The sequence below is a fragment of the Artibeus jamaicensis genome, unplaced genomic scaffold (assembly GCF_021234435.1).
Source record: "Artibeus jamaicensis isolate MK-2021 breed Jamaican fruit bat unplaced genomic scaffold, CSHL_Jam_final scaffold_537, whole genome shotgun sequence".
Classification (NCBI taxonomy): domain Eukaryota; kingdom Metazoa; phylum Chordata; class Mammalia; order Chiroptera; family Phyllostomidae; genus Artibeus; species Artibeus jamaicensis.
Genome location: NW_026522047.1, coordinates 42267547 through 42293993, shown reverse-complemented (window position 1 = coordinate 42293993; position 26447 = coordinate 42267547). Strand labels below are relative to the sequence as shown.

The window sequence follows — 26447 nt, the reverse complement described above, 5'->3', positions numbered from 1 at the left end:
TACATCTGATTTTGGTTGGATTTTTGGTTTCTGCTTTCTTCAAAGCCACACCATCAATGCTTCCTCTTTCAGGATGCCTTCCAGCCATGCCAGGCAGAGCCTCCCCTCTTCCTCTTCTAGGCTCTGAAACAGGGATGACCTTCAAGGTTTGTTTCCACAGACACTCACATCCCATTAATTGCTCAACATTTCGAACTCTAGAAACGCTATGCCAAGGGCGCTGGATCCTATGGCTCATGAAGAAATGATTGGAGTGTTTTTCTTTCCTGATGGGATAGAGAGTGAAGATTTGAGAAAATGGGTTTGAAAATCACTCCACTGACCCTGGGGATGGAAGAGTTGAGAAAGAACATGGGAGTAAAAATATGTTTAGGAAGCTGCTAGGTCTGAACAGAAATAATAGCAGAAATAATTTGACAATAATAATACTGTGGCATGGACAGGCTTGATGTCCATCAAACTTGTTACCTCCTGGGCACATAACTGGACTACATTTCCCAGCATCCCTTGCAGTTAGGTGAGGCCATGTGACTGACTTGGCCAATGGATAAAGAAAACGTGATATAACACTTCCCAGTCAGATCCATTGAAAACTCTCCACAGATGGCTTGTTCTTTCTGCCAGCTGCTACTGGAGCAGACATGCTCAGAGAACTTGATCTGCACTTGATTGTTACAGACATAAGAAATAAAACTTTATTGAGTAAGAAACCTCCACTGAAACTGAGATTTGCTTATTCCAGCCATTAGTCTACCCTAGGATTTCTCCACCATGTGACATTTGGGGTCAGACATTTCTTTTTATGGGAGACAGTCTGGTGAACTGTATGATACTGACTACCATCTCCTGCTTTCACCCACAAAATGCCAATAGCAATCCCCACCCCACCCCACTCGTGACAACCAAAAATGTCTCCAGACATTGCCTAGTGTCCCTTGGGTGGGCAGAATCACCCCCAGTTGAGAGTCTCTCTAGTCTCTTGTAGCTACATTCATGGAAGCCCTCGGACACTGCAGGGACGTAGACTCAATGTGGCCACAGCCAACCCTGCCGTCCTGTGCTCCCCCACCCTTGTTTCTACCTGTGTTCCCTCGGCCCTCAGCTCTCCACTGCAATGAAGGCCCCACCTTTTACTCTCCCAAGTCCTGTTTGTGCTCTTTCCTGAGTAATTATTAAACCCACGTACTCCTCTCCATCGCCCCTGCCACCACGTGAATCCAGGCTCCCATCACTGAATGTCTGGACTGTTCAAGTAGCCACTCCCAGGTGGCCCCTCTTTCACTCCTTCCCCTGCAGTCCATTCTCAACCCAGCAGCCAGAGGCAGAGCTTTTCAAAACAGGTTTGCAATTACAGGCTTGTCTGGGGCTGCAGGAGCCTGCTTCCAAAATAGCTCCCTCACTTGGCTGCTGGAGGTGGGGGTGGGGTGTGTGTGCTCAGTTCCTTGCCATGTAGGCTTCTTGGGTGTCCTCAAAATATGGAATCTGGCTTATGCTGGAGGAAGAGATCCAACAGAGACAGAAAGGAGGCCACGATGTCTTTTATGACCTGGTCTCAAAACTCACTAACACAATCACTTCTATTATTTTATTGGTGAGTAACAATATACTAAGTTCCGCCCACAAACATAGGGAAGAGAATTAGCCTCCACCTTTAAAAAAATGTGTGGGCCTGTTTTTTAAAAATACATTCCTTAACCAATTTCTTGGCATATCCTATTGGATCCACCTTCAGAATCCTTTAGATTCTTAAACTCTCCATTGTCGCTGCCTGGCCCAGCAGCCCAGTGTCCCAGCAGATGAAAAGACACACACAACGTGCGCCACCCAGACAATGCACTGCTACTCATCAAGGGAAGGAAATTATGACCCCTGCTACAACTTGGATGAACCTTGAGGAAATTATGCTCAGTAAAGAACCCAGATGCAAAAAAACCCAGATCACAAACACTGTGTGACCCCACTCACAGGAGCAGTCAAATCAGAGACAGAAAGTAAACGGTGGGAGGCAGGGACTGGGGGTGGAGAATGGGGGCTAGTATTTAATGGGGACCGAATTTCAGTTTGGGAAGGCAAGGAAGTTCTAGAAATAGATGGTGGTGTTGGTGAATGTACCTAATGCTACTGAATGGTACACTTAAAAGTGGTTAAGCTAAGGTAAATTTTACAGTGTATTTTACCACGGTTTAAAAAGCTTTAAAGAATAATATCCAACCATTACATGGCACTTACTGTGTCCCAGGTGCCATGCTGAGATACGTGTTGCCTCATTTAATCCCTCCATCATCTTTGAGTCAGGGACAATGGTCATCAACCCCATTTTACAGATGGGGCAACTGAGGCTGGGAGAAGTTCAGTGACTTGCCCAAGTTCTCACAGCCAGGTTTGGATCCCTTAACCACTGTGCATATCACTTGTGAACCACAGGGCCTCTTGATATTGTCTCAGCTAAAAAGGAAGGGACACGTCACAGAGACGCAGAACTGAGGCAGGTGACATGCTGGCCAGGGTCCTTTGGTATCAGCCCTGAGTCGGGATGGGGACACAGGAGGGCCTGAGCTTGCACAGTCACTGCAGTCTTGATGTGTGACAAGGGGGCTTCTGCAAGAGCAGGGCAGAGAGGCCTGTGCTGGTGTTGAAGGTTCGAGTCTTTATTCATAGTTCCACTCTGGGCCTCAGTTTCCCTTTGCATAAAGCTTAAAAAGAAACTATGGAAGCGGCCAATGGTAATGGGCATGTGGGGAGACCCAGGAGTCCAAAACATATGCTTTCTTGAACTTCGGGTTCCATATCTATAACATGGAGGTAATATTTAATAAGAATAACTATCATTGTTACTGTTATTACTTTTTCACCTCTACAAGGACATTTGGAGCTGGACTGTTGTTCCTTGGGTGGGGCCATCCTGGGCACTGGGGGGTGCTGAGCAGCATCTTCACCTCCCACCCATTTGATGACAGGAGCACCCCTTGGTCAGGACAACCAAAAATATCTCCCGACACCCCGAGGACATAAGGGTCGCCTGAGCTAGAAGCCCTGCTCACAGCACGGGGTTGGGAGCCTGTGTGGAGTTAGCACACCTGGGAGCAAATCCTGCTGCGGCGGAGCCCAGCTCCGAGTATTTGCTGTGTGACCTTGGGCGTGTCACGTCTGCTGCTGAGCCTGTTCTCCTAGAAGTACGATTTGGGTTTATCAATAGCCCCTCCCTCCCGAAGACGTGCGATTAAATGACCCAATGTCTATAAACTTTATCAGCCAAAGTAAGCAGTCACTCCACAGGCGCTCCTCTTACCACAGCTGGGGTATTCTGGAAGATTCCGACCCACAACAGCAGCCCCTGCACTCTCCCTGCTGGCTGCCTCCCCTTCAGGCCCTAGGTTCAGGGCACCACACAGGCAGGCGTTGGGAACACTTCCTGTGTGGTAGCCTGCAGTGCCCACAGGACCAGGTGGGCCAACCAGAGAACACGGCTGGGGCCGCCCCACTTCCTGTCCCAGGAGGCGCCTCTCATGCTCCTTTACCTCCACCCCCAAAATAACACATCCCACCCCACTACTCCCCCACCCAAAGCTACCAGCACCGGCTGCAGCCTGCAACTCATGGGGCACAGCACAGGCAGGGGCCAGCAGCTGCCACCACAAAGCCTGCCCCGTTGAGAACGTCCTCCCCCCAATCCCCTGCCCCCCACCTCCGGCATTCCAATCCCAAGGGGGTGACCTGGCCTCCCTTGTGGTCTGAGCAGCAGACAGGGCTGGCCAAAGGAGGGGGCTCCTTTGCCACCCTCGGTGACAAGGGACCCTCTCTGGCTAGAACTCCCAGATCTGAGGTACCTCCAACTTCACCTCAATAGACAATTTGGTGGGAAGGGGAGGGCTGGTTGCCAGGACAACAGCCCCCCATGACTGCTGGGGGAATAAAGGAGCGGCCAAGAGAGCCAAGAACTGCATGTTCTTTCCCTGCCAACGTGACTGGCACATCCCAGCAGCTGGCACTTGGAGAGCTATGTCCTGAGCGGAGGAGCCTGGCCACCCTAGACAAGGCCATTCAGTGTGCGGGCGTTAGGGGGTGGCTGTGGCCTGGAGGGATCTAGTTCCTGGTAAACTGCCCCTAGTAGGCCTCTGTCCTTGCGCGGTACCTTCTAATTCTGCCTGCTCGGCCTGCAGAACTTCGCACAAAGGCCAGGGGGCCTCACATGTCTGCCCTCAGCTGGATGGGCCAAAAAGGCCACTGAAGGCAGATGGGTGTGGGGCGGGGGGAACAAAGGCCCTACGGAGGCCTTTGTGAAGCCTGGACCCCTGGCCTGGCATTCTGAGGCTGAGGGTGCCCACTGGGACCTACCTGGCCTAGAAGAGGACCGCCCAGGGGACAGTGTGTCTTAGCTGGTCTGCCCTCCCCCTCCCCCAACTCTGCCACCAAGGAGCAGGAGGCACTGAACAGCTGGCGCCATGAGGGCGGGGCGAGTGAGAGGGGCTGGACGGCATCCGGGAATGCAGGACAGGCCAGGGCCTGCGTGTTAAAAGACCCCAGCTTCCCTGGCTAGCTGGCCGGAGAAGTCAAAACCTTGCCTTCTGGCCATCGGCCCACAGCTGGTCAGACCATCAGCCCACTGGTTGGTTCTGGAGCACAGCGCGGGGGGAGACATGGGCAGGCCTGTCCCGGCCAGGCTAGGGCTGCCGGGAAAAAATACAGGACACTCAGGTAAACAAGTCATTTCTTAGCATAAGTAAGGCCTTTGCAATTGCTGCCAAGTATTTATTGTGGTATGGAATTCAAACTTAACTGGATATCCTGTAATTTTATTTGATAAGCCTGCCATCCTAGGCCAGGGGCTCTGGGGCAAGTAAAAGTGAGCCAGCCCACCAACAACCCCCCAGACTTGCTCCTTGCTGGTTCCAGCCTCAGGGATGGCACCCTGTTCCTCCTGCTTACATCCCAGGGCCTCCAGCCACAGGCCCACATCAACCTCACCTCCTGAACCTCGGCCAGTCTGCTCTCCCTCCACAGTCTTTCTCATCCGCCCCATGCCTCATACACCCTGCCCCAGGGCCCGAGCTCCCGCCTGCCCTCCCTCAAACACTACTGCTGCTTTTCCTCCCTTAGCTGTACTTTCCCAAAAGCTTGCTGCTCTCTCAGGACTCCAGGCACGGGCCATGGCCCCAGCCTGAATCAAGTCCTGTCCCTCCTCTGCCTACTGCTCTCTAGTGCTCCTCTCTCTTCCACAGACCTCCAGCACTCCCACCATTTTCTGGGTTAGAAGCCCAAGTTCTCCCTGCTTCCCCAAGGTCCTACAGAACGAGCACCATCCCCTCCCTGCCCTCACCTCCTCCCTCTCTCCCCTTCGCTCTCTCTGCTCCAGTCACAGAGGTCTCCTCACTATTCTTCCAACAGCCAGGCATGGCCCTGCCCCAGGACCTTTGCACCAGCTGTTACTGCTACCTGGTGCACACCTCAAACGGAGAGCCACACAGTTAGTTCCCCTCTTGTAGCTCTCAGCTCAAATGTCACCTCCCCAGTGAGGTCTCCCTTGCCCACCTTATTTAAAATCGTAATCACCTTGATTCCCCATCCTCCTTTCCAGCTGTTTTCTCCACAGGGCACACCACCTTCCAACAGACTGTATAATGACTACATAATGCGTGCTTTGTCGTTCGTATCTGGTCTGCCTCCCTCGAGAGGACAGAGACTTTCTCTGCCTGGTTCACTGCCATATATCCCCAGAAGGGCACACTTAATAAAACACCTCCTGAATGAATCAGCATCACCGTGGCTGGAACATCCTCTCAGACCCCCCTTCCACCTTTCTAAGTACTATGTTTTCTTCAAGACTCACCTGAAAAAGTGGGCTTGTTTTCCTTTCCCACGTCTTCTTTATCCACAGGGCAGCTCAAGAGATCTTTTGAATGCTCCAGCCTGCCCTTGCTGACCCTGCTCCAAAATCTTCTGTGGCTCCCCAGTGCCCTCAGGACTCTGTCATTCCGGCCCTTGCCAACCTATCTCCTAATTCCACCTCTCTTCTCTGACACCTCTCTCCCACCGGCCCGCCCTCCAGCCCCACCCTGCACCTTCTTCACACTCCCTGTTCCCTCCGACTGAAAACAGCTCTTCACAGCCTTCACCTGCCTGACCCCCATTCATCTCTCAGGCCTCAGTTTAGACATCACCTCTTCCTGGAAGCCTTCCAGGACTCCTCATCCCCAAACCAACTGGGTCCAGCCCCTCCTCTGGCTCTACCCCAATCACAGCCCTGATCACCCTGTATATTAACTACCTGGTCACCACAGCCAACTCATCCATTGGACACAGGAGATCCAGGTCCTGCAACACCTTTAGGGAACTACAAAATAATTTTATTTTAATTTCTGTGAAAATCAGGAGAAAAAAATTAATAAAATAATCCCAAGGCAGTTGTAAAAGATCATTTGTAAAATTTTTTTCATGGAGGGAGGGACTTGCAATGGCAAAAGTGCTTCCGGCCCACAGAGGTCTTCATGTGGTCCTGAGGGTCCCTGGTGTGTCTCCCCACTGGGCTGCGAGAGCCAGGCAGGCAGAGGTGGCAACTGGGTCCCCAGGGCTGCCCAGCAAGGGCCCGAGACACAGCAGGTGCTTCGTAATTGTTGAAAGGATGAAAATCCAGTGATTGCTGGGCCCTCAAGGCCAGGCCTGGCATGGCTCACACATTATAGGAGATGCTTGATAAACGGATGGATGGGGTAGAGAGAAGGGGCAGAGGGCAGGCCAGAGACACCTGGACCAGGCAGAGACCAAGCTGGGACCAGCAGCGCCACCTTGTGGCACAGTGCTGACCTGCCTCTCTTTCCACTACCTAGGAGGAAAAGAACTGCAGAATTTTCAGAGTCCTCCTACTGAAAGGGGGTGGAGTGGACAAAGAAGAGGAGGAGGAGGGCGTGGGGGTGGGGGAGAAGGAAAAAGAGAGAGGAGAAGGAACAGGAGGTGGGGTGGGAGGCAAAAGTGGCAGCTGGCAGAAATCTCAGAAACAAAGACGAGGAAGACAGACAACTCCCAGTCCAAAGCTCTTGGCTGACCGTTTCCGGCTGTGTGCTCTGCTACGGTATCAATTCTCTGATCCTTAACTTCCTCATCCAGAAAGTTGGAAAAACCAAAATCAGGCCTCTAAGTAATGTGATGAAAGAGCTGAGAAAACAGCAACTATTTCTCACTTCCCACTCTGGGGCTCCTGGACAGGCGCTGCCTTTCAGGAGTCTCCCCCGAGGATGGGGAGGTGACAGATTTTCCATGAAGACATGGCTGGGGTGGAGAAAGGGAATGTGGGTTTGGAGGCAGAGTTGTCAGATGTAGCAAAACCAGCAACAAAAAAAAGGATGCTCAGCTCCATTTGAATTTCAGATCAACAATGAAGAATTTTTTATCACACGTGATGTATCACACTCCCAAAATGTCTTCATTATTGACCCAGAACTTGAGGTGAACTGGACATGCTGTATTTTATCTGGAAACCTTAGCATGGGGGTGCGTGGGGAAGTAGGTAGGAAGGCTTCCAGGGGCAGGGGGTAGCGGCGCAGCTGCCCTTCCTTCCCCTCCCCCACTCACATGAGTACATGCTCAGTGGCAAATGCCTCTGACTGTGCTCACAGGGGACTGGAGGGTGGGGGCTGATCCCCACACCAGGGAAGGAGATAAGCATGACTGTTCTCCTTTCGTTCAGAAGAAGTGGGGCAAAACCACTAGGACATTATTTCCAAATCAGAATTGGGTTACATCCCCTTAACCAAGAATATTTTGGCAACGTCCTGGCACTGAATGCCACTCAGAAGCCAAAGACTTCCAGTGACTTTAGAACTGTGTGACTCTGGATAAAGTCACTTCACCTCTCTGAGCTCTATACATCCCCAACCCCTTCTCTTCCAGCTCTCCCCTTCCTGCTCCAGCTATATTGGCTTCTTGGCTGCATCTCCAACACACCAGGCCTGAGTGGTGTGGTCCAGCCTGAGAGCTTCTGCATATGCTGTTCCCTTTGTCAGAAACACTCTTCCCAAATCCTTACATGACTCGCTCCTCTCTTGACTTCTCGGTTCAAAGAGCACTCAGAAGGGCTTCCCTGACCATCCTATTAAAAGTTGGGTTCCCATTTTACTGACCCCAGTCCTTTGCTTTTCCCAGTAGCAGTCAACACCACCTGACCCGTTGTGCGATTTACTCACTCACTCATCATCCGTCTCTCTCGCTGTGTGGTGCGCGCCACAAGGCCGGGATCTGTTTTACTCACAGCTGTGTCCCCAGCACTCAGCACAGCAGCTCAGGAAAAACTGCTGAGTGAACGAACGGGCAGGAAAACATGGCCTGCAAGCAAATGTGACGTTTGTATCTGTTCTTCTAGTTTATTGCTGAAATCACTTTTGGGTCCCAGACTTGCAAATCTAACTAGGTGCAAATGATTAAATATAAATCTTCCATCATCTCAGTGTGTGACAGCCATATTGCACTAGCGGCCACCATATTGGATGGGACAGAATCCTAGAACATTTCTTACTCCTCAGAAAGCTCTAGTGCACCATGTGAGTGTAGAACCTCTCAATAAAATGCACTTAGTCGCAAACACTCAATTTTTTTCTGTTCTTTCTGGAGGTTCCAGAAGTCTCACCCCAACCCATGTAGAGGCGGCAAACTAGTGGCCTCTGAGTTTTATATGGTCCAGTAGTTTTCTAAAAGGGCAGGACAGGGAATTTCCATGGATCTATGAACCCCCTGGGTGGGCCTTCACATGACAATGCTCTGCACTGTCCAGGCAGGGCACGCAGCCACCCCATTTACCTCCTGCTGACCACTGGGAACATCTAAGTTTGAGACTCTGGTTAACAGGCCAACAGGATGGACGTTAGTTTATAGGGCAGGAGGGGGAGGAACTCAAATGGGAGTGGCTTTTGGAAGAGACAGCTACAGGAGTCAGAGATCCAGGAGTTGGTCCGGGAATTGCCCTAAGTGGGTGGCCTCTGAGCCTCAGTTTCCTCATCTGTAATATGAGAATCAAGAAACACAGTGCTAGAGAGTTCAGTGGCACTATTATACAGGTCAGGGAGGGCAGAAAGCACTGGATACATCTGTTCACGACCGTGGCTGACACTGTTCATAACATGCAGTCGCGTTTGTTTCCTTCACTCCTGAGACCACAATGCAGACGTGGTTCCAGACACACCCAGTTCTTACAGCCTCTGTTTGGCTACCGGAGAAAGGGGGGCAGGGGAACCCCAGAATCACGCTTACCTCCCAAAGCCAAGTTCATAGGGTCTCTAGGAAGGGCTGAGGTGCCTCGAATCCGGCGTTCTATAGCGGTCTCCCCAGCCCCGGGGCAACACTCACAGGGCGCGTGCCCGACTCCCAAAACCGCCCTTTCCCGAACTTCAGGAGTGACTCCAACGTCCTGGGCGGAGAGGGGCGTGGTCTGGTGACCCCCATCTGGATTGGTCATTCGGACCGTCACTCGCGGGTGCCCGCCCCAGTATAAAGGCCCGCCCTAGACATACCCGGACGGTTTTGAAGCTCTAACCTCAAAGTTGAAGTGGCCGCGCGCCCCGGACATCCCTCTGACTGCGGTGAGAGGCCGGGTGAACTTGGGACGCCCCAGGGGTGGAAGCAGGGGTGGAACCAGGGGTGGAAGCGACAGAGAGGGCCTTTCCGGGTGCTCTGCTAGTCTCTTCGGCCTGGGGGAGGGTCTCCAGCCCTGGCTGATCACTCCTCCCCAACCCCCAATCCAACTTCTGGAACAGGCTCAAACTTTCAGACTCTCTCCTCTTAATTCCTGGGACTTTGGCGGGAGAGTTGCGAAAGAGTCCCCTAGAAAAGGCATTATCGAGCGGTAGGGAGAAATCCCCCGGTTCAAACAACAGGCTTGCCAGATTTAAAGTGTGTTTGTTTGCAAACGTCGTTTGGGGGCAATCCGCAGCCCGTCCGGCACCGGAATTCCGCCCTCCCTAGGACTTCAGAGTCTCCCTCCACACTCACCATGGAGTGTCCTTCTGCCTAGCAGAGCCCCCATTGCTTCAAATGGTTCTGTGTCTTGTGGCCCTCCCTGACCCCAGCCCCTGACCCCCAGGGGTCAAAGGTGAATCGAACCCCGCCCCCTTCCCTGGGTGGGTGTGGCCAGCGGGTTGCACAAGGCTGCTGGATGCGGGTTGGGTTGGCGAGCGAAGGCCACCCCTTATCTGAGTCCTTGGGACCTGCGTCAGCACTGAGTTGAGGGGTCAGGCTCTGGAGACTTTGGAAGTTGGATCTCAGCGTATCCTGGCAGCCACAGGGCGAGCTGCGTGATTCTACCCCGGAACTGGGTGGACAGCTCTTGCTCTGGCAGTTGCAGGCAGGTTGTGGACTTCAAGCACTTAATGGGGTACGGACATCTACATGGTCCCCCTTAGTTAAAGTGGTTCAAGGGAGGACCACTAAGCTGCCCGGGTGAGCTCAGGCTTAGGAGAAGGTGAGGGGGACATAGGCGATGACCAACAGGGACAGGTATGTCTTCTCACCCCACTTCCCAGTTGGCTGAGGAGCTTGGGTAACAAGTTGTACCTTGGTAACAAGTTGTACCTCGGTAACAAGCAGGAATCTCGTTTCTGGCTGGCTTCACCCTTTGTACGTGGCACCCACATGTATGTGGTGTCACATGGGTCTGTTTGTTGAGCAGCTACTATGTGTCAGGCTAAGCATCACATGTGCAGCATATCCTCCAATCTGTAGGAACTCTGAGCTAGGAATGGTTGTCTAAGCTAATAGGTATAGATGTAGCAAGTGCAGCTCCAAGGAGGGGTGATGCCTTTTCAAACTCTCACTGCTAGTGAGATATGAAGTGGGATTAGAACCTGGTTGAGACTCCAGAACTGGTGCTCTGAAAGCGTTGGTTTCCACTTTGGGGATGGTGAAACACATCTGGACTCCTTTCCTCTAGAAGGAAACTCTCAGAATTGAGGTCATGGGTTCTCAACAGGCTCACTCCAGAATTGCCTGTGGGACCAGCCTTTAAGGCAGGCACTACCGTTAGCCCTATTTTACAGGTAAGAGGGGCTGAGGCTAGGGGAGAAGAGGCTCCTTGCCCAACACAGAGCACAGCATGGACAGAATTGAGACTCCTGGAATCTAATGTGAGGATCTGCTACCCATCTCTTCTCACCTGGCCAGGAAAATGAGGCATACCTATGGCTCCTATCTCGCCTGCAAATGTGTGCAGTAGACTCACGGGGGGAGCCTTCCTTGCCCTTCTCACTCCTGAGTCTCACTTCATTGGTTTGCAGTGGGGCCAAGCATGGTCTCTCTAACACTTTCTTTTCTTTCTTCTTTTTTTTTAACTTAATTTTTTTTGAACAGGTAATATTATCTACCTGCCTCAAAAGTTGGAAGCTTGCCCTAGTTACCTGATCTTCCTCTTTAAAAGGTGGCCACTTTTAACAGTTTCCTGTGTCTCTTTAAAGATTCTGTGCACCCTGGCAGGGTAGCTTAGTCAGTTAGAGTGTCGTCTTAATATGCCAAAGTTGTAGGTCCACAGTCAGGGCACATGTAAGAATCAACCAATGAATGCATGAACAAGGCACAACAAATTCCACGTTTCTCTCTAAAACTCAATTTTAAAAAACACTTAAAGATTCTTTTACACCCCATTCACACTTTTGCCCCATTCACACCTTTGTCTCTTTTCAGTATCTTGGTCCATGTCAATTACATGTAAATTCTCATTCTTTTGCTAGGCACTCGGCTAACCTGATATTTTCTTTAGTCCCCTTCTCCTGGGCAGACAGGTTGTTACCAGTGTCTTCTTGTGGCTAACACAACTACACCCCCCCTTTGCCCACTTGGCAGTACAAGTGTGGGACTGTTACCACAGTGAGGTTTCTGGGTCAAAGGGAAGATGCATCTTGAAACTTGATAGTTACTGGCAACTTGCCATCCACAGAGGTTTTGCTCCATGGGTGTGTCTGAAGTTATAGTACAGGTGAGCTCTCCTGAGGCTGTAATTTGACCTTGCCTTTTAAGGTATAGCCCTGGGTCAGCTGGGTCAGCAGGGTCAGCAGTAACGGGGAGCTTGTTAGAAATGCAGACTCTCAGCCCTGCTGACTAAGCACCTGCTCTTGAATGGGCCCATAGGTGCATGCGAAGGACTGAGAGGCAGGGCTCTTAGAATTGGGGGAAGGGCTGTCGGAGGGAGGGGAAGGTTAGGCTGTACCTGACTAGTCCATTTGTCCACAGCACGTGCTTCTGAGAAATGTCTACCAACGAGACAGAAGCCCCTGCCAACACCCAGGTGACAGCTGAAGAACCGGTACAGCAGGTGAGGAAGGTCTGGGATCCCCGGGGTGAGGCTTCCCGCATCACGGTACCGTGGAACGGAGCCAGGGAGCTGCTGGCAGCACGTGGGGGTTAAGAAATGTCTTTCCAACTGGGCTGGGGAGAGCCAGCCAACATACCTCTAACAGGTGTCCCACTAACGAGTGGGGGCAGGAGAACTGGGAATCTCAGAGGCTCTTGGGAAAACAGGGGTACGGTCTGAAACTGCCCGACACTTCACCCAGACAAACGTTCTCTGCCTCTGGAGGTTCTCTTAGGGTCCTCCTTCCAAGAAGTCGGTCCCTATTCCCCACTCCCCAGTTTGAATAAATTCCCTTTTTAATAGACTATTATGGTATCATCTACATATCATAAAATTCACCCTTACACAGAGTGCAGTTGAGTCTTTTTTTTTAGTGAACTATCAAGTTATGCAGTTATCACTACCATAGTGTTAGAACATTTTTCGTCTCACTCAAAGGAAAGCCCATACCCAGCAGCGGTCACCATTCCTTCCCGCTTCCTCCTTGGCAACCACTCAGCTAGTTTCTGTCTCTGTGAGATTCTTCTTTCACTGAGTGTGATGTTCTATAGGTTCATCTGTGTAGTGTATCTCATTTGTGTCATTCCTTTTCAAAAATTGTGGTAGAATAGCCCTGGCTGGTGTGGCCCAGTGGATTGAGTGCCGGCCTGCAAATCAAAGGGTCGCAGGTTCCAATTCCCAGTCAGAGCACAGGCCTGGGTTGCTAGTCAGGCCCCCAGTAGGGGGCGTGCCAGCAGCAACCACACATTGATGTTTCTCTCGGTCTCCCTCCCTCTCCCTCCCTTCCCCCTCTTCTCCTCCCTTCCCCTCTCTAAAAATAAATAAAATCTTTTTTTAAATTTAAACACATAACATAAAATATACTATTTTAACCATTTTAAAGAGTATACAGGACTTCCAGCCAAGATGGAAGCATAGGTAGACACACTGTGCCTCCTCACACAATCAAAAGAAGGACAACAACAATTTCCAAACAAAGAACAACCAGAACTGGCAGAAAATGAAACTGTATGGAAACCCAACAACCAAGGAGTTAAAGAAGAAACATCCATCCAGACCGGTAGGAGGGGTGGAGATGGGTAGCTAGGCGGAGAGGACCTGAGCAAGGCAGTAGCTGGTGAAGCGGGCGGCCCCACATTCACACGGGGATAAACTGGTAGGAACACCCAGGGATCGAGGCAGACCTCACAACCCGGAGTCCCAGCTCCGGGAAATAAAGTGTCAACCCACTGGTTGAAAACACCTGTGGGGCTTGAGGCAGCAGAGGGAGAGACTCCCAGCCTCACAGGAGACTTCGTTGGAGAGACCCACAGGACCCTAGAATGTACACAAACCCATCCACCGAGAATCAACACCAGAAGGGCCCTGTTTGCTTGTGGGAAGCCGAGGAAATGACTGAAATCGAGCAGAGAGCAGAGCTAGCGCCATTGTTCCCTCTCGGACCCCTTCCCCATACACTGCGTCACAACCCAGCGACTGGGTTGACCCGCCCTGGTGAACACCTAAGGCTCTGCCCCTCATTACCTAACAGGCGTGTTGATTAAAAAAAAATAGTCCAAATGAAAGAACAGATCAAAGCTCCAGAAAAAATACAACTAAGCGATGAAGAGATAGCCAACCTATCAGATGCACAGTTCAAAGCACTGGTGATCAGGATGCTCACAGAATTGGTTGAATGTGGTCACAAATTAGATGGAAAAATGAAGGTAATGCTAAGTGAAATAAAGGAAAACGTACAGGGAACCAATAGTGAAGGGAAGGAAACTGGGACTTAAATCAATGGTGTGGACCAGAAGGAAGAAAGAAACATCCAACTAGAGAAGAATGAAGAAACAAGAATTCAAAAAAAATGAGAGGCTTAGGAACCTCCAGGACATCTTTAAATGCTCCAACACCTGAATCATAGGGGTGCCAGAAGAAGAAGAGGAAGAGCAACAAATTGAAAACTTACTTGAACAAATAATGAAGGAGAACTTGCCCAATCTGGCAAAGGAAATAGACTTCCAGGAAGTCCAGGAAGCTCAGAAAGTCCCAAAGAAGTTGGACCCAGGGAGGAACACACCAAGGCACATCATAATTACATTAGCCAAGATTAAAGATAAGGAGATAATCTTAAAAGCATCAAGAGAAAAGAAGACAGTCACCTACAAAGGAGTTCCCATAAAGACTGTCAGCTGATTTCTAAAAAGAGACATTACAGGCAAGAAGGGGCTAGAGAGAAGTGTTCCAAGTCATGAAAGGCAGGGACCTACATCCAAGATTGCTCTATCCAGCAAAGCTTTCATTTAGAATGGAAGATAAAGTGCTTCTCAGGTAAGATCAAATTCAAGGAGTTCATCATCACCAAGCCCTTATTATATGAAATGTTAAAGGGACTTAACCTGAGAAAAAAAAGATAAACATATATAGTAAAATGACAGAAAACTCACAATTATTAACAACCACACCTAAAACAAAAACAAAAACTAAGCAAACAACTAGAACAGGGACAGAACCACAGAAATGGAGATCACATGGAGGGTTAGCAACAGGGGAGTGGGAGGGGGAGAGAGGGGAAAAAGGTACAGAGAATAAGTAGCATAGATGGTAGGTAGAAAATAGACAGGGGGAGGTTATGAGTAGTATAGGAAATGTAGAAGCCAAAGAACTTATGTATACGACCCATGGACAAGAACTAAAGGTGGGGAACGTGGGTAGGAGGGGGTGTGCAGGGTGGAGGGGAATGAAGAGGGGGAATGGGACAACTGTAATGGCATAATCAATAAAATATATTTTTAAAAAAGAGTATACACTGCAGTGGCATTAAGTAAATTCACAATGTGCAACCATCCCCACTATGTAATGCCAGGACTTTACCACCACCCCAAATGGAAATCCCAGCCCCATTAATAGCCACTCCCATTGCCTTCACCCCCCCAGCTCCTGACAACCGCTATTCTGCTTTCTGTCTATGGGTTTACCTATTCTGGTGTGGCTGTATATCAAGAAAACTTTATTTATAAAACTAAGCAGCAATGGAATATTATTTAGCCATAAAAGGAATAAAATACCGACACACACTGCCTCATGAACTTTGAACACATGCTTGGTGAAATAAGCCAGACGCAGGAGGGACAAGTTCTGTGGGATCCCACTCATATCAGGTTCCCAGAGGAGTCAGATCTACAGAGACAGGAAGTAGCCGCTGGGGGCTGGGGGCGTGAGTGTTTCATGGGGACAGAGTGTCAGTGGGGGGAGATGGGAGAGTCCGGAGATGGATGGAGGTGGTGGTTATACAACAGTGTGAACGTACTTACCGCTACTGAACTGTACGCTTACAAATGGTTAAAGTGGTCCATTCTCTGTTATCTCTGCCTTACTATAGTTTATTCAGTTATGTATGTATGTATTTTAATCCTCGCCCAAGGATATGTTTTGTTGATTTTGGAGAGAGAGAAATATCCATGTGAGTGAGGAACATTGATGGGTTGCCTCCAATATGTGCCCTGACTGAGGATCAAACCTGCAATTTCTTGGGGTGATTGATGCTCCAACCAACTGACCCACCTGGCCAGGGCTTTATGTTACTACAATTAAAAAAAACTTATGCCCTTGCTGGTGTAGCTCAGTGGATTGAGCGTGGGCCTGCAAACCACAGGATCGCAGTTCGATTCCCAGTCAGGGCACATGCCTGGGTTGCAGGCCAGTTCCCAGCAGGGGATGCACTAGAGGCAACCATACATTGATGTTTCTCTCCCTCTCTCCTTCCCTTCCCCTCTAGAGATAAGTAAATAAAATCTTTAAAAAAAAAACCCTTATGTATTTGCATATATTACTACATGAATGAACACTGAAAACATTACTCAGTGAAAAAGTCAGACACAAAAGGCCACAGAAACCATGATTTCGTTGATAAAAAATGTCCAGAATAGGCAAACTCAGAGACAGAAAGCAGACTGGTAGTCACCAGGGGCTGGTGGGAGGGGAGGGTGAGTCAGTGTCTACAGGCACCAGCTCCTGCCTGGGGTGATGGAGAAGGTCTGCAGTTAGTGGTGATGGTCGCACAGCCATGTGAATGTACTAGAAACATTGGATTGTACCCTTTAAAAATGGTGGAATTTGGGATGTGTGAACTTGATCTCAATAAAGCTATTAGGGAAAAAACACAAGAATAAAAACATCAGGTGGTGGGCCATGGTCAGCAGACCCCAGCTTTAGACCGTAAACTCTGTGAGAGTAGGGTTCTCGTCCTATTCCTCCCTGGCACACAATTGGTGTCAAAGTCACGTCCAAACAAATGAGCTGCAGAGCTGAGACAAGGAAGCACATGGCGGAACCCTGGAGTTCCTGGGTTGCGCAATCCCGTGGGCCCAAAGCAAGGGTGAGCTGAGCCATTTCCCTGGCCACAAGTGAGAGCAAAAGCACCAGCACGGGAGTTTCAGGCCCAGCCCTCCGGCCTCCCCGCCCCCAGCCCAGCCTGCTTCAGCTGCCTCTCCCTGCAGCCCAGCGTGGTGGACCGAGTGGCCAGCATGCCCCTCATCAGCTCCACCTGTGGCATGGTGTCGGCGGCCTACACCTCCACCAAAGAGAGCTACCCCCATATCAAGACCGTCTGTGATGTGGCGGAGAAAGGCGTGAAGACCCTCACAGCAGCGGCCATCAGTGGAGCCCAGCCCATCCTGTCCAAGCTGGAGCCCCAGAGTGAGTGAAGTCCCAAAGAACATGGAACGTCCCTGGCTGTTTGGGGGGGGGGTCTGCCCCACCCTTGGTCCTGTTGCCCCCAAACCAGTGGCTGATCTTCCTGGGACCCTGAGGCATGCTCATGTGTGGTAGCCGACATATGTTTGTCTTCTTCCACCTCCTGTAGTCACATCAGCCAGTGGCTACGCCCACAGGGGGCTGGATAAGCTGGAGGAGAACCTGCCCATCCTACAGCAGCCGCCGGAGAAGGTAATGGACCTCCGCCAAGGGAGCCCCGAGGGAGCAGGGACCTGCCTGGGTGCTGGGTCTGTGGCCCCCCTTTACTAGAAGAGACAGATGCGACAGCTTACTCCCTGACCACTCCTCTCAACGTGCCCCCACACCCCAAACCTACTCCCCCCTAGGCAGCTGGACGGATATTCTCAAACCCAGCCAGGTCTGCTCACAAACCGCCCCCCCCATCTCCCACCTTGCCCAGAGAAAAGCCAAAGCCCTCCCCACACTCACATGGCTCCCACCTGATCTGGCCCCGCCACTGCCCTGCCCTCACCACCCACCTCTTGCTGCACTGCAGTCATGTCAGCCTTCTTACTCCCTGGTCAGTGACACAGTGACCAGACACAGCCACGGAGACAGTTCCTGCCTGCATGGCATTCATTCTGGGGTGCTGGGGGAAGCAAAGACAATGAGCACGCCCGGCTCAGTCCCATCCCAGGGCCTTTGCACACGCAGTTCCTGCTTTGTGGACCAGGTTTTCAGGTCTCTGTTCTAATCACACCTCTTCAGAGGCCTTCCCTTCCCTCTTAAAGACTCTAGCTCGGCACGGCCCAGTAGAACTTCCTCTGAGGTCCATGTTCTTGGTCTTCACCATCCAGTGGGGGGACCATCAGCTACGTGAGGCTGCTGACTCTTTCCAATGTGTCTAGTGTGACTGAGGAACTCAACTGCTAATTTTAATTATTGTAAATTTAAATAGCTACTTTGTAATCTTCACCATCCGTTTTAGAATATTTTATCCCCCCCCCCCGCCCCTGGCCCCACCAAGAAACTTCACACACCTTGGCTGTTACTCTCTTTCCCATGAAACATCCCAGCCCCCGGCAACCACTAATTTACTACTTGTCCCTTTGGATTTACCTGTTTTGGACATTTCACCTGAATGTGGCCATTTGGGTCTGGCTGCTCTCACTGCGCACCATCTTTCCAGGGTCCGTCCACCTTGCAGTGAGTGTCAGTGCTTCACGCCTGTTCACGGATGTACCACGTTTTGTCTGTTCATTCATCCGTTGATGGACATTTTAGGCTGCCTGCACTTCTGGGCTGTTATGAATAACACTGCTGTGAACATTGGTGCACAAGTTACATTCGGTTTTTTATAACCTCAAATTTACCATTTTAACTACTTCTGAGTGCACAGCTCAGTGGCATTAACCACACTGACACTGCTGTGCAGCCGTCTCCACCATCTGTCCCCAGAACTTTCCCAAACTGTCACTCTGTCCCCACTGAGGGGACATTACTCCCCATCTCCCGCCCCCAGTCCCCACCATCTATTTCCTGTCTCTCTGGCTGTTTCACTGAGCATAATGTCTCCACGCTTCATCCATGTGGTAGCGTGTCAGAATGTTCTTCCTTTTTAAGGTGGAATAACGTCCCATTGTCTGGACGGACCACGTCGCGTTCATCCATCTGTCCGTCAGTGGACGGCTTTGGGTTGCTTCTGCCCTTTGATTGTTGTGAATAATGCTGCTATGAACATGGATGGACCTATATCTCTCTGAGACCCCACTTTCAATCACATTTTATTTAGTTTTAATTATTTTAAGTTTAAATGGCCATGTATAACTAGTGGCTACCATGTTGGGCAGTGTGGCTCGGGAGGACTGAGGCCCAGAGGGGGGCGAGACCGACCTGAGGGGACACTACTAAGAAGTATCTAACCAGACTCAGGGATTCTAACCAGACTGGCTGACTCCTGAGAAGTGGTCTTAACTGCGATACTGGAGTCGCTATTGACCCTTGGGCCGCCCTGGAAGTTGGGGTGCAGGGGTGGGGCTACCCACAAGTGGAGGGCATGCAGCGATGCTGATGCTGGCCTGACTCGTAGGTCCTGGCGGATACCAAGGAACTCATGTCGTCCAGGGTGTCAGGGGCCCGGGAAGCCGTGTCCAACACAGTGTCCAGTGCCAAGGACACAGTGGCCACCCGAATGACAGAGGCAGTAGATGTGACCCGGGGAGCTGTGCAGAGCGGAGTGGACATGACCAAGTCTGTGGTGACCAGCAGCGTCCACTCAGTCATGGGGTCCCGCGTGGGCCAGATGGTGCTGAGCGGAGTGGACACAGTGTTGGGCAAGTCAGAGGAGTGGGTGGACAACCACCTGCCTATGACAGACTCCGAGCTGGGTAAGTGTGGCCCATGGGCGCGGGACCCTCTCACCCTCTCAGCCACCTGGAGTCTCTCCATCTGAGTGAACCTTTAAATGAACAGACGTGCTGGGAATGGGGTGGGGGGTGAGGGGGACAACAGAGGAAAGTCTGGGCGATTTTCAGGGATTGAGCACCCCCTGGGCACCAGGCCCTGCCCTAGCTAGACACAGGGGCACCATCAGTGAGCAAGACGGAAGCCGCCGCTTTATGGAATTGATGACAGAAGCGATGACCAGTGCCTGAGGGAAAAGAACAGCATGCCAGGAGGGGGTGTGGGAGGGTTTCGGGACACAGCGTGGAGGAGGAAGTTTGCGTTCTCAGCGGCCCCACGGGCAGCTGGTGTTCGCGCACAGAGCTGGGGCAGGAAGGGAGTTATCCCTCTGGTGTCTAGGGGAAGAATGATCCTGGGGGAGGGAACAGCGAATTTGAAGGCCCGGAGGCAGGACCTTGCCTGGTGTGTTGGAGGAACAGCTAGGAGGCCCCTGTGGCTTTAACAGAATGAATGAGGAGGAAAGAGAGAGAGTGAGGGTGGTGGGGAGAGGACAGGGGCAGGTGATGCGAGGCAGTGTGGGCCACGGGTCCTACCCTGAGGAAGGTGGGAGGGGAAGTGCGGCCTGAGCAGAGGAGGGCCTGGATCTGACTCAGGGGCTTACAGGCGCCCTCTGGTGGCTGCTTCAGGGAGGACAGACTGGAAGGCAAGGGCGAGAGCTGAGGGACCAGGGCAAAGGAAGTTGCCCCTGGTCCAGGCCAGTGAAAATGGAGACAGAACCAGATTGGGGCACAAATGAAGACAAACAGACAAACTGGGGATGAAGCCATTGGAGACCAAGCAGCCGGTCCTACTCATGGTCTGTACTTGTCCTCTGACACCCATGGCCCTCGTGGTGGGTCTTGACTCCACGCTTAAAAGGCAGCGCTCCTTTGTGCACATGCCCAGTGTGCTGGGGCGTCAGCCTCCAAGGCCCATGGCTGCAAGGGCCCGTGGGGGCTGCGCCTAAGTAGGCACCATGCTGCATCCAGAGTGCAGCTTGGCCCCGGCCCACTGGCTGGGGCCGGTTTGTTTGAATGAGGAGCCAAACATTTGGGAGAACAGAAAAAAAGTTGAAGACAGGCTAGATAGGGTCTCCCAGCTACAGCTACAGTTGTTGCAATCATCATTTGAGCAAAATCGGAGGCAGGTTGGACATGTCTTATGGGCTGTAGTTGGCAGACCCTCATGCTAGTCTAAGACTTCTCAATTCTGGGAAGTTTGGTTCTCAACATACCCATTTTGCAGATGGGGAAAACAAAAGTAGGGAAATCCTTCACTCCAGGGCTTCATGTTTGCAAGCATCAGACCCACGTAAACTTGAGTAGTCTGCATGAGACCCAGGGGTCATACCCTAGTGTGGTCCAGGGGAGCCTGAGCTGTGTGCTCCGGCTGCGTCCCAGCCTTCACGATGCTTTTCTTGCCTCCCTTCTGCAGCCCACCTCGCCACATCCGTGGAGGGCTTTGACATGGCCTCAGTGCAGCAGCAGCGTCAGGAGCAGAGCTACTTCGTGCGTCTGGGCTCCCTGTCGGAGCGGCTGCGCCAGCGGGCCTACCAACACTCACTGGGAAAACTGCAGCACACCAGGCAGAGGGCCCAGGAGGCCCTGCTGCAGCTGGCACAGGCGCTCAGCCTGGTGAGGGCCTGCCCGGGCATGGGGGCACAGCAGCACTCACTCTCATGAGCCCTCCCCAAACCTAGTGGCTTATCGCTCACCATTCTGCACATCTGCCTGGGCTGCTGGTTCATGCAGCTGTGGACCTGGATGAGTTTGCAGGGGTCACCATAACAAAGTCCCATAGTCTAGGTGGCTTAAACAACAGACGTTTATTGTCTCAGTTCTGGAGGCTGGAAGTCCAAGATCAAGGCATTGGCAGAGTCAGGATTTCCTGAGGTCTGTCTTTTTGGCCGTAGGTGGCTGTCTTCTTCTTCCTGTGTCCTCACATGGTCATCCCTCTGTGTGTGTCTGTGTCCTGATCTTCTCTTCTTATGGGGACACCAGTCTCACTGGCTTAAGGTGCACTCTCATGACCTCATTTTATCTCAATCACCTCTTTAACCCGATCTACAAATACAGTCACATTATGTGACTGGGGGTGAGATCCTGGGGGTGAGGGCTTCAATGTGCTCATTTGGGGTGGACACAGTTTGGCCCCACGGGTGGGCTAGAGGCTGGGCCTCTCACCGAGGGCTCCTCCTCCAGCAAGCCAGCCCTCCCTTCCCCTGCAGGCAGCTGAGGGATCCGGGTGCAGTGGGAACACATAAAGCATGTTTTGTTTTAAGTCATTTTCATAGAGGTATAATTTATATACAACAAAAACCACCCCTTTTAAAGCGTACCATTGGAGGAGTTTAATAAATGTAAATGGACTTATCACTACTACCCCGTAAAGTCTCCCTGTCCCTTCACAGTCAAATCCCCCCACCCAGTTGTTTTATTTCTCTGGTCCCTAAAGAGCTAAATTGCTTTTGTTACCTCTGCTAAGTATATCTCCTCTTTTTTTTTTTTTTAAGATTTTATTTGTTTATCTTTAGAGGGCAAGGGAAGGAGAGAGGGAGAGAAACATCAATGTATGGTTGCCTTCGTGGGTCCCCTGCTGGGAACTGGCCTGCAGGAAACCGGCCTGCAACCCAGGCATGTCCCCTGACTGGGAATTGAACCTCAATTGTCTGGTTCGCAGGCCCACGCTCAATCCACTGAGCTACACCAGCCAGGGCTTATCTCCTCTTTTTTAAAATATTTTCCATTATGGTGACCCACACGAGAAAATTTACCATCATCACCATTTGTAAGCACACCTCAGTGTCATTAAGTGATTCACTTTGCTGTGCGGCCGTTCCCGTTGTCCAACACCAGAACTTCCTCATCTTCCCAAACCAGAAGTCCGTCCCCATTAGACACACCCCATCTCCCACCCCAGCCCCTGGCTGCCGCCATATTTGTGTCTCTATGACTCTGACTCCTCTCAGGACCTCATGGAAGTAGAATCACACATGTTTGTTCTGCTGTGTCTGGCTTGTTTCACCAGGTGTGATGTCCTCAGGTTTATCCCCACTGTTGCAGATGTCAGCGTTTCCGTCCTTTTCAAGGCTGAGTAATGTTCCGTTGAGAGCACTTTTAAGCTTGTGCTTCCCGTGTTCTGGTGGCTACAGCTGCTCAGATGGCCAGGTCCAGTTGCAAGGGAGGGAAGAAATACGAAAATGGGAGGGGCTACAGAAAATGTATGGCCACTTTGTAGCTATGGAAACCATGTGAAAACAAGGTCCCTCCCTCCCCTGATCTCAGATGAGAGGACTCCCAGGGCTGCCTCTGGAATCCCCCATCTCTAGGGATAGCAGGGCCCTGCTGGCCATGGTCAGGCGCGGGAGGCAGCCTCCTTCACTGTGCTCTCTCCTGCTCCAGATGGAAACAGTCAAGCAGGGAGTTGATCAGAAGCTGGTGGAGGGTCAGGAGAAACTGTCCCAGATGTGGCTCACCTGGAACCAGAAGAAGCAGCTCCAGAGCGTGGAGGGGGACCTGCCAAAGCAAGAGGTATCCACTGTGGAGCAGGGGGTGGGGGGGTTGGAGCCCTGACTTCCCTTTCCACACCTCTGCTCAGAGGACCTGCCTGGAATGCTCCCCCGCCTCTCCTCCCTGCATCTGCTTTCAGGACTCCCCAGCCCAGTTTTCTGTTCTTGGGTATGGGGGTTGCTTCTGAACCTGGAGCACTTGACAGTGATGTGTCTCAACCTGCTAGGCTATGTCTTGAAACTCTTGTAACCTTCCCTCCCCCATCACATTATCCCATCAAGTCCTTCATGTTTACCTGCCTGGCTCCAGGTAACTACTAGCTTTTTGTGGTTCCTCCGGTCTGTCCCACGCATTGGCCCCTGCTCTGACTTTGGCCACCTATACCTTCCCTCATCTCAGCTTCCATTGAACCAATGCCTTACACAATTCTCACACCTCATTCTGAATGGTACCCACTCCCCAGTCAGGTCTGTACTGATACTGGAGCTTCTCAGCTTAACCTCTCTGGGCCTTGGTTTCTCAGTTGGTGAGCAGAACATAGGGCCTTCTGCAGGGCTGTTAAGATGAAACTAGCTAAACTCGTACATGAATGTTCACAGCAGCCTTATTCACAATGGGCAAAGGGGGAAAGCCAGATGTCTACCAGTGGGTAGATGGATGAACAAAATGTGGCCCATCCCTGCGATGGACGACCACTCAGACTGAGGCGGAGTGAGGCACTGATGCTTGCTGGGACATGAACGAACCATGAGTGTGTTACACTCAGCCAAAGAAACCAGACAAAAAGGACCACATATTGTATGACTGCGTTTATGTGAAATGTCCAGAACAGGCAACTCCACAGAGACAGAAAGTGAATTCATGGTTGCCAAGGGCTAGGGGAGGGAATTCCTTTTGGAGGTGGTGGAATGTTCTGGAATTAGAGGTGTTGCATAACCTCATGAATATACTAAAATCCACTGAATCATACTTAGAAGGGTGAATTTTCTGACACGTAAGTCATGTATACATATATAAGATTAAATGATGCCTTGGCTGGTTTGGCTCAATGGATTGAGTGCCGGCCTGTGAACCAAAAGGCTGCTGGTTTGATTCCCAGTCAGAGCACTCGCCTGGGTTGCAGGCCAGGTCCTCAGTAGGAGGCACGTGAGAGGCAACCACACATTAACATTTCTCTCCTTCTCTTTCTCCTTCCCTTCTCCCTGTCTAAAAATAAATAAAATCTTTTTTAAAAGATTAAATGAGTTCATAAGTAAAGCACATACTGCTACAAAAGTGGTGTTTATAAAGATCCTGTGAATATCTCTATAAACATGCATCTGCTCAACACTGAGACCCAAACTGCAGAGAACCATCTCCCCTCCCCCCATCGCTGAACACAACAGCAAAAGACACAGACGCTGGCGCTCCTCAGCCCCTCGCCTGCAGGGCCAAGTCCGGAGCCCTCAGCCGGCGGCGCTGAGGCAGTCCTGCGTCAGTCCTGACCTCCTTCCTGCCTGCAGGAATTTTCCAGGGCCAGACCTAAACTGCTTACGACTTCTGCCAGAAAGTTATTCCAGATATTCTCTCTCTTTTTTAAATTAGAAAAAAGACAATTCTGAGATATAAAAATATCTTGTACTTTTTTTAAGCTTTAATTTTTAAGATATAATTCACATTCTGTACAATCACCCAGTTCAAGTGTGACTCAGTGGGTTTGGTATACAGATGCTCCTTGACTTACAACAGGTTAGGTCCCAATAAACTCTTCGTAAGTCGGAAATATCCTAAGTCCAAATTCACTGGATAGACCTAACCTGCCAAATGTGACAGCTTGGCCCAGCCCACTGTGAATGTGCCCTGGGGTTGGGCAAAATCCCCTTGTGTTGCTGGCCAGCACCGCGGGAGAATATCAGATCCTGTATTGGGAGCCCAGTACAAGATCCAGATTCCAGATTCAAAGTATGCATGTCACTTTTGCACCATCATAAAGTTGAAAAATAATAAGTTGAACCATCATAAATTGGGGACCGTCTGTATTCACGGGTGTGGGACTTTTACCACAATCCAGTTGGGACCTTCTAATCACCCCAATAGAAAAACCCTGTGCCCACGAGCAGTCACTCCCCAGCCCTCCCCGCAGCCTCTAACACCCCTAACCCACTTCCTGTCTCTGAGGATTCGCCTGTTCTGGGCACTTCAGATACATGGAACCACACAGGGTATGGGCTTTTGTGTCTGGCTTCTCTCACTGAGCATCATGGTCTCAAGGTCCACCCACACTGTAGCAAGTGTCAGAGCCTCACCCTTTTCACGGCTGAGTAATATTCCAGTGAGGGACCACGTTGTATGATCCATTCACCAGCTGATAGACATCAAGGTTGTTTCCACTTTTGACTGCTGTGAATAGTGCTTCTCGGAACACTCGGGTACGGGTTTTGGTGTAGACGTGCTGGGTTACACGATGACTGTGTCTCTCGGGTTCAGAACTCTGAGAGCTGGTATATTCCGAAGCACAGTGCTAGGCAGCCTCTCCTATGCAATGATTTTCCTGAAGGTCGGCGGTAGAACTGCTATTTTCTTTTTCCCCATCTTTGGGTCCAGTTTCCCCCAAAGCAATGGTCCTGATCGCCCCCTACCCACTCTTGCTTCTCAGCAGGTTGAGTCCCAGGCGCTCACCATGTTCCGGGACATTGCCCAGCAGCTGCAGGCCACCTGCACCTCACTGGGGTCCAGCATCCAGGGGCTGCCCACCCACGTGAAGGACCAGGTGCAGCAGGCTCGGCGCCAGGTGGAGGACCTCCAGGCCACCTTTTCTGGCATTCACTCCTTCCAGGACCTGTCCAGCAGCGTCCTGACACAGAGCCGGGAGCGAGTTGCCAAGGCCCGGGAGGCCCTTGACCACATGGTCGAGTACGTGGCCCAGAACACACCCATTACCTGGGTGGTGGGGCCCTTCACCCCCGGAGTTGCTGAGAAAGCCCAAGAAGAAAAGAAGTAGGCTAGACAGTAAGGGGGCTCAGCATCTCAGTCCCTCCCCTAGGGGGCCAGCAAGGAGCCCTGTACCCCCTATTCCCACCCCACCCCCGGCCTGTCAGCTGCTGCCCTGGGAAGCTGGGTCCCCCTCACAGACCAGTCCCACCCCAGAGTCAGGAGGAAGTGTGTTCTGACCATATCGGTCATTAGTGTGAGGTATCTGGAATTTTTTTCTAGAAGGTTTTAAAACAGTTGTTTTAGAAGTTCCCAATTTTTTTTCTTAAAAACCATGGATATAGTTCTCCCATACCACTTCCTTTTCTATATCCAGGGCCCAGACATCAGTCTTAAGGGACTGGACTTGGACCTCTGGCCTGTGAAGTGGGCCTCCTGCCCCAGGGTGGGGGTGGGGCTCCCTAGGCACGTTCTAGGGCAGAAGGGGGCTGAGACCTCCCAGCAACTCAGGTGCCTGGAGCTTCGGTGTTGCCTTAATAAATTCTACCTGCAGCTAAGTACAA

At 51.3% G+C, this 26447-nt stretch overlaps 1 protein-coding gene across 4 annotated transcripts; it reads left to right on the top strand.

Moving 5' to 3' along the window:
- Window positions 1-9469: 9469 nt before the first annotated feature.
- PLIN3 (perilipin 3) lies at window positions 9470-26447 on the top strand. Of its 4 annotated transcripts, none has more exons than XM_053658564.1 (8): window positions 9470-9566; window positions 12205-12286; window positions 16807-17005; window positions 17172-17254; window positions 19113-19410; window positions 20900-21099; window positions 22867-22995; window positions 25613-26447. In XM_053658564.1, exons 2-8 carry the CDS (start codon window positions 12221-12223, stop codon window positions 25952-25954), a joined length of 1317 nt encoding a protein of 438 aa, XP_053514539.1. In that variant the 5' UTR covers window positions 9470-9566; window positions 12205-12220; the 3' UTR covers window positions 25955-26447. The 4 variants fall into 4 exon arrangements, with proteins under 4 accessions (XP_053514539.1, XP_053514536.1, XP_053514538.1 ...); XM_053658561.1 differs by having other exon boundaries at window positions 25610-26447; XM_053658563.1 differs by lacking the exon at window positions 9470-9566 and adding an exon at window positions 10337-10357 and having other exon boundaries at window positions 25610-26447.